Source organism: Podarcis filfolensis (genome assembly GCF_964270895.1).
Source record: "Podarcis filfolensis genome assembly, chromosome: 5".
Classification (NCBI taxonomy): Eukaryota; Metazoa; Chordata; class Lepidosauria; order Squamata; family Lacertidae; genus Podarcis; species Podarcis filfolensis.
Window position 1 is genome coordinate 40,649,048 of NC_139608.1, and position 7,664 is coordinate 40,656,711.

General features: G+C 43.7%; 2 protein-coding genes across 9 annotated transcripts in view; one reads left to right on the forward strand and one right to left on the reverse strand.

Moving 5' to 3' along the window:
- Positions 1 to 4,983, reverse strand: part of ARHGEF4 (Rho guanine nucleotide exchange factor 4) — a 159,320-nt gene extending 154,337 nt beyond the window's left edge. The window contains exons 1-2 of one of the 2 annotated variants that reach the window (XM_083615185.1): positions 4,489 to 4,983; positions 1,342 to 1,377 (exon numbers count right to left, since the gene is read on the reverse strand). In XM_083615185.1, the coding sequence (XP_083471311.1) occupies positions 1,342 to 1,377; positions 4,489 to 4,701 (249 nt within the window). In that variant the 5' untranslated portion in view covers positions 4,702 to 4,983. Of the gene's footprint in view, positions 1 to 1,341; positions 1,378 to 1,474; positions 1,766 to 4,488 lie in introns of those variants that run through there. The other variant, XM_083615186.1, reaches the window with a different exon arrangement.
- The window catches only part of GPR148 (G protein-coupled receptor 148), a 96,496-nt gene that overhangs the window by 39,243 nt on the left and 49,589 nt on the right, over positions 1 to 7,664 (forward strand). The window contains exon 3 of one of the 7 annotated variants that reach the window (XR_014548577.1): positions 4,597 to 4,695. The exons of 5 other annotated variants lie outside the window; for them this stretch is intronic. The gene's annotated coding sequence lies outside the window, so the exon portion shown is untranslated. Of the gene's footprint in view, positions 1 to 4,562; positions 4,696 to 7,664 lie in introns of those variants that run through there. One more of the 7 variants, XR_014548578.1, reaches the window with a different exon arrangement.

Below are 7,664 nucleotides of genomic sequence, written 5' to 3' on the forward strand. Positions count from 1 at the left end.
GGTTTGTCCTTCTACCAACTCATCATTCCAAAGCACACTTGTTCCCTTCTCTTTAATGTAAGGAGGCACCACTAGGATGAGGAACAAATTATTCTGCCTCCACTACATTTCTTTCAATAGCAACCCAAATGAAACAGGAAGCTGGATGAAGCACAAAACAGGCTGCAAATGGATTGCTTTGATCCAAGCCCAGTGGCATTTCGAAACAGCTGCAATAGATAAGGTGCGCCCCATATTCCATTATCTCTTCATTCCTCATTTTCCAGAACACAGTTCCATCAGCTACATTGACCTTTACTGTTAGAATTAGAGGGGCTAGGGGTTTCCTTTGCCTTTTATTTATTTTTTTCTGTGTGGAAGGTGAGGATGAGTATTTTGCATTCAGGATGGGTTTACTCCCCCTCCACCCCTCCTTTTCCATACCATGCCCTGACCTCAATGGGTGGGTGTTGAATGGGTTGTTGGGGGGTTTTTTCTGTCAGTTTTGTATTCCTGCTGGACACAAAAGGGAGGCCTTGTGGGGAGGGTCGCCTGTGTGCGTACATGCGCAGTTAGGCGTGCGGTTAGGGAGGAAAAGAGTGAAGAATGAAAAATGCACAGTGAGCAACTTACAGAGATAATCAATGGCTGCATAATGAGCAGCCTACTCCTTTGAATATTGATTAGTCCGTTCTGGCAAGAATCTGCTCTGGGGAGGTCGGCACTCTTGCCAACTGCTTTGTGTGAAGACAAGGGAGGAAAAGGATGTAAAGTCCAAATAGCTTGTTGTTGTTGTTTTAATTGGGGAGGGATGTTTAGAGCCAACGTTATGCAGGAATGGAGGGCAGGGAAGCTCAGCTGCAAAAGTGATAGAGACATTCCATGTTAATATAGCTGTTCACATATTTTAAATTGACATTGTTTTTGTTATTGATGTCAAACTTCAGTAGAAACATAACCCAAGAAGTTGGAAATAAGATATGTGGTTGACATCTTTGTAATTTGGAAATCTTACGGAATGTTCTTCTTGTGAAATATTAGGTTTCACAATAGCTTTGTTTCTACACCAGTGGCTGTGTGTGTGTATGTGTAAGTGTAAACTATATAATCAGAATGAACTGGTAATTATAGAATCTTCTTTATGTATTGTCTATACTATAATATATACTTCACTGTTTCAATAAAAAGAAAATCTAAATTTCTTATTTAGTGCATGTACAAACCCAGAATTGTTTTAAATCAAGCTCATTTGCCCTAAGACTGTTCAGATGAAACTTTTTGTTAGTTGTCCACAAGAATGGGTTGGGAGTTTGTTAATGAAGAAGCATCTGGTGGCATTTTATAATTGATATGAAATCCTACCTTTTGAGAGGCTGAGCATCTTTTCTCCAAAGCTCTCTGCAAAGGAAAGACAAATAGCAAAAGTTAGGGTGGCCAGGGAAGGGGAAGGGGGAGGTAGGAACTAGCAGCAAAGCAAACATCTACAAACACCCACCCAATTCATCCGTGGTGCACTTTCCCTTCTGATGACTTCAGTGGAATCACCCCTGGGATAAATTTGGCTCTGTTTCTTTGCCAAAAGAGAACAACAGAAGGCTGCGAAAGGCAGCTGGTTTTGCATTTCTTTTCTTCAATGGCTCTGTTCATTCTAGTCTGATGATGGAGACTGTAAACAAAGGCCCTTCATGCAAGTTCATTGTGTTAGGCATAATTAGACAGTATAGTCTTCGTAGCTATACATGCCTGCAGTCACGTTGCAAGGGTTTGCTTCTCACTTAGGCTTTATCTTATAGGGTAGGAGGAAATTAGGGGGTGGGAGAGAGATAAAATAGAAGTTATGTTGTGTTCAGACTATAGGTTACTAACACTCCCTAATACTAAATTAGGTTATGGTATGCCCCGCTCCCCTTCCTCAGGAGGCTACAAAATATTTTGCTGATCTTATTGGAAACAGGTCTATAGAATCATAGAACTGTAGAACTGAAGAGTTGGCAGGGACCATGAGGGTCAGCTAGTCCAACCCCCCTGCAATGCAGAAATCTTTTGCCCATTCTGAGATGACGAGTCTCATGCTCTACGAAGTGCGCTATCCCAGGCCCAATACACAGCTAAGGCTCGGGATGCTTCCAGAAAAGGGCTTTATGCTGCAAATGGGTCACCCTGCTTTCACAAATGGGTCACTGGCAACAGTTTATTTTGTTTTGTTAAAAAAACGTCTTGGGTTTTTCCGAGAAAGGGAAAATCAGGATATAGATGGAGAAGGCCCAAAAATACCTTTCGGGCTTGCATTTTGATACAGATTATTTTGTGTGGGTGCTGCAAAAACCTGCATACATGGGGAGCACCAGTCCCACAATAAACCCTCATCTGTAAGCACCCAGTGTACAGGGTGAGTCCTTTAAAAGAGGCCCCATGGATACAGAGTACACATGTTCCACAGGGCCTCTATTAAAAGACTCACCCTGTATATAAAGCTTATCTTATTGAAAATAGGCCTTTACACAGTGAGGGCCATCTCCCTAGGAGTCTGAATTTCTGATAGCTGCTGGAGCATCCATCGAGTACCACTGGCGGACAATGATGGGGGCAGGGGCATGGTCCACGCTGGGTGCCATCTGGGACGCTCAGCGCTCGCCACACCCTGCAGGTGGTGTGCCACGCCCCCTGGGACATGCACTAGCCACGCCCCCGGATGTACGCTGCTCCTGGTGCCAGAGTAGGTAGCTTCACCACTGTCAAGTACAGCACACTTTTTAAGCCTCCTGCTCCATTTGTCCTGCTTTGCCTTCTAACCTTGGTGCCATCTGTCCTGCTGCTCCTCTCCCCTGCACTCCATGGGCGTGTGGCATACTCTGTGGACAGCGCCTTGGGCTGAAGAAGTGCCACGGAAAGAGAGCAGGACAGAAGAAGCCAGGGAGGGATGGTCCCATGGGTCAGGCACAGGAGCTGGACACAGGCTGGGAGAAAGTGTGGGTGGAGATGTAGGAGCCAGGTGGTAATCTTTCCAATGAAATTTTAAGTGATTGGGGGATGCAGGAGGACCCTGAAGATGTAGCATACTTAGGAAGACAGTATGGTTTCATTAAATCTGAGAAATACTGTCATCTGTCATTTTCTGACACTTGGATGGTCACAGAATGTCATTATCATACACAATGGACTTTCTCTTCTCTTATGGGTTTATCCTGTTCATGGGGCAAGGTCAGCTTCTGTGCATAAGGATGTGGCCACATTGCAGGATCAGTGGCTGCAGTTAAAGCACTTACATTTAAAGCACGTGGCTTCCCCAAGGAATCCTGAGAACATGGTATTTTAAGAGTCCTGGGAATTGTAGCTCTGTGAGGAGCAAACTACAGTTCCCAGCATTCTTTGGGGGAAGTGATGACTGTTAAAGTGGTATGGATGTGTTTTAAATGTATGGTGTGGGTGTTACCATATTTCAAAAGACTAACAAACACTGCAAGTATCCGGAAGAACTAGCTTCCCCCCTTATCTTGAGTTCATCCCCATTCTTTTTTTGCAAGGAAGTAAAAAGTGAAAGGATGGAAGTTCGGAAGTTCAGATATTATGCTATATACAGTTTTATGCAGCTACGAGTTATTATTTCCATGTCTACTGAATTTCAGTGTTTTGAGGTTTTCCCTAAAACACAAATATCAGAATGTCCCAGAGGAGACTTTTAATAACACATGTTAAAGCACCTCTTTCTTTCCTTTAACTATTTAAATATCCCTCTCTTGCTACAGATTTTAGAGGATAGTTTCTTAGCGGTTACGTCAGAGCTATTAAGACTTCACATTGTCTAAACTATATACAAGCTAGTTTTAAAAGTCAGGCCTAATATTGTCACATTCCAGGTCAACAGAAATCTCTGCAGTATTCAATATTCATGTGTTCTGTAAGCCCGTCAGCAGTTTAGGCGACAGTCGTTATAACTGCTTATCTGGGAGTAAGCCCCTTTGAACTCAATGGGACTTACATCTGAGTAGACATATATAGGACCCCCCAAATAAGTACAAGGATAAAGTTGAAAAAGACAAGGAATAGCTATTTTTTTCACTTGTTCTCTCATATCCCTAAATTCATTAATCTGTTTGGTAGAGAATGACATGTTTGTTTCTCTGTTTATAAAATATTTATATACCCCATTTATAGGGTGGGAAACCATAACACTTTACAATAATACAACAATCTATACAGCAAAAACCATATTAAAAAGTTACAATAGGAAATCAACTATTGTGGAAAGATGTTAGAAGTTTGGATAGGGGTTATTATTTAGCACTGTGAGAGGGAGATAAAAGGCAGTGTTCCTTGGATGTTTTTCAGTTGTTTAGCATGCCACATTTAAAGGCAACCATTTAAAGGCCTTTTAAGCATAGCAGCACCCTCCCTTCTTTTAAAAAATATCTTTTAAAATGACCACTCAGCAGAAAGGGAGCAGGAATGACCTGCATTTCTAAAGTTAACTAGTAATGCTCCTCCAGCCTTCTGCAATCAGCCTCTTACCTTACAGAGTTTCAAGATTAGCCAGCATGCCAGATATGCTGTCAGCGTAAACTTTGCCTCCATGTATCTCTCAGGTAAACAGGTAAGATACATTTGTACAAAATCCAGGTCATCACTGACATCGGCATCCGTGCCGCCAGCACTGGCACGAGCCTCCTCTTCTCGTCTCTGATTCGGTCCTCCTGATGCACTCAGAAGCTTGTTGAACTCCATCTTATCAGATATTTCTTCGCCTTGGACAAAGCCACAGGCAAGTCAGATCATCCTTTGTTGCAAGTCGGCAGTTAACTCTTCCCGGCCGCCAGGAAACTCAGCCGCTGCAGTCAGCCCGGAGTTGGGAGGATGCTGGAAAGAACTTCCTAGGACCCAACTGCCTTGGCTTGTTGCCTTTCTGTTATTGAACAAGCTCTTGCAAATGTGTGTTCAGCTACAAGATAAATATAGCACTGACTAGAGAGAGCCTTGTCATACTGCACAAGAATACTCCCATGGTTGCCAAGAGTGAGGAGAAAGATTCCATTTAGGCAAAGTGCAAGCCCCCCCCCCCCGAATCAGAGCTCTCTTGTTCATGTTAGGAAAAGGGGGGAGTGAGTAAAAGGAAAAGCTATAATCTATGAAAACTTTTTTTGGCCAGTTTTGCTTCCTCAGACGAAGTTCCAGTTGTAGATAGAAACAAAGTTCTTGTGGGGGAGAGATGCCGTGTTGGGGTTTCCCCCCCCCCTTCCAAACACAATAATTCATTGTTTGTGATTATTTCATATGCCAAACTTGTGAACACTACAGATTTCAAAAGAATAAATGAAGTGTCCTCCGTGGAGTAAAGCCAAACTATTTTGGATTAATGAATGGCTCTTCTGCTTTGCTAACCCTGCTGTCTCCATCAGAGTTTTGGTTTTTGCTTTTTTGCTCAATTGTTTAAAGTGGCTCATGACATATCCAGACAGCATGCATTTGTCTGTTCAAGGCACACATATTTATACTTGATTGTTTGTACCACTTATATATGAGTTTCACACGGTTGGGTCCTTTATTATACCAATCCCTAATTGTGTCCATTGGAATCAGAAATGTACAGTTTCATACACATCTTTAAGATCAACTTCAACTTCACAGACTTTGCATTGTCAATGCATCATCTTGCTTAAATCATATTTATTGTCATTGCATCTCCTGCATCTAAAATTCAGATGTAAAACTCACATCCAAAACTGAATTCGTTTCAAGTTGGCTCCCACATGAACAACATTCACAAGTGATACATTCAAAGAGTAAAATCCTTCTTTTATCACCGGCAGAAAATGTGCTTAGTGTCCCATCGTCTTCACCAGAGCGCTGCTGATGCACCAAGAAATAGCAACAGAGTTTACATTAAGTATGTCAATGCATGAGCCAGGTGTGTTGATTCAGAACCTCACAAATCACACAGTACTATGACCTCCACTATTCCACAAGACAGTCATGGGCAACTGTGGCGGAATAGTCTCCATGTGGATCATCAGCATCATCTCAATCAACAGGATCCAGCTGTCCGAAATTTCTGGTTAGTGCTAAAGCATTGCTTTTGCAAAGCTCCTATGTGGACATTGTCACAGCAATGGGCAAGACAAATAGTCCATTTTCCGGAAAAGTTTTTTGTGAAAGCTAAAAGGACTAAAGCTCAGCATTAGAGCACATCATTTGCATGTGAAAGTATCAGGTTCAACCCCTGGCATCTCCAGGTGAGGCTGGGAAGGACTGCTGTACTTCATCCTGGATTGCTGCTCCCTGTCATTATAGACAACACAGGGCTAGGTGGGCAAAATGTCTCACTTGTTATAATGCAGCTTCTTACCATTCACTTTCCACTCTCCTGTATGTCCGAATGGAAAGCAAGGATCCCAATATGGAACAGCTGTGGGATCTTCAGAGTGGCACAGGTAATAAGGTGTATGGCTTAGGGGGAGAACACATATTTTGGATACAGGAGGTCCCGGGTTCAATCTTGTGAGGCTGGAAAAGGCTCCTGACTGAAACATTGGAGAGCTGCCGTTAGTCAGTGCAGACAGTGCTGGGCTGGATGGACCAACAGTCTGACTCTTCCAAATCCCCATCTTCTGCACAGCTGTGGGAAATACAATGACTCCAGGCCTGAATTGCTGACTTGTTTACTTATGACATTTATATATTACCCATTCAACTAAGTCTCCTGGGCGGTTAGCATCTTATTCCAGCACCATGATGCAAAGCAGTAGATTTAATTCTCCCCTCGTTGTTAAGACACACACTCTAGGCAGTTCGTGCCAATAGACTGATTGGATATGACCTCCGTGCTAATAAATATCAGCTTGAGAACCTGCATGGAACTCTGGGACAAAGCTGTACAGCAGCCATTAATGTCAGAGCTCCTCGGTGATATATATAGAATACAAAGGAGGAGATCCAATTACAGGTGCCAGCAAATCTTTGATATTTTAATTCCCATTGGAGTGTTGCTTCTTACTCTTTCTTGGGGCTTCCCAACCAACTCCCTGTGCCTTAGTCCTCCCCCTGGCCTGAAGATACACAGTGGGACTTGGGGGAATGAGACAGTGTGGTGTAGGGGCTAACATCACTCGAGAGTTCACATGCCTATATAGCATGAAGCTTGCTGGATGACCATGGGTCACACAACTCTTAGCCTGACCATCTCACAGGTTGTTGCATGCCTTCCAAGTATCCCAATTTTGCAGGGATAGTCCTGGAATTGCAAATGCCATCCTGACTTCTGATTTGATCCCAGAATGTCCCTATTTCCCCCGCCATTGACAAGCTCAAGGGGGAGGAGGAGGAACCAGTGATAGTCCCAAGCAATGGTGATGGCAGTGGTGATGACAGCCTCTCCATGGCCACTGCTACTGGCCTCCTCCCTTGAGCAGCTTGTAGCAGCTGCTGGAGGGTGGGTGAGTAGGAGGAGAGGCTGCCACTGATGAGGTCCAGCCCCACGTGACATGCCGGCCCTGAGGGGCAGGCAAAGCGCAGGGGCGTCCTGAATGGAAAGAAAGAGGGAAACTTTAGAGCTTTAAAGGTCAGCATTTATGTGTTGTTTAAATCCCTTTTGTGGCATTCTTAAGGGTACAGGAAGCCTCTCAGCACCTCCTCTGGACTTGGCAAACCTGTCCTAGAGACCTTGGTAGAAACGAGAGAGATGTGTAGCATCG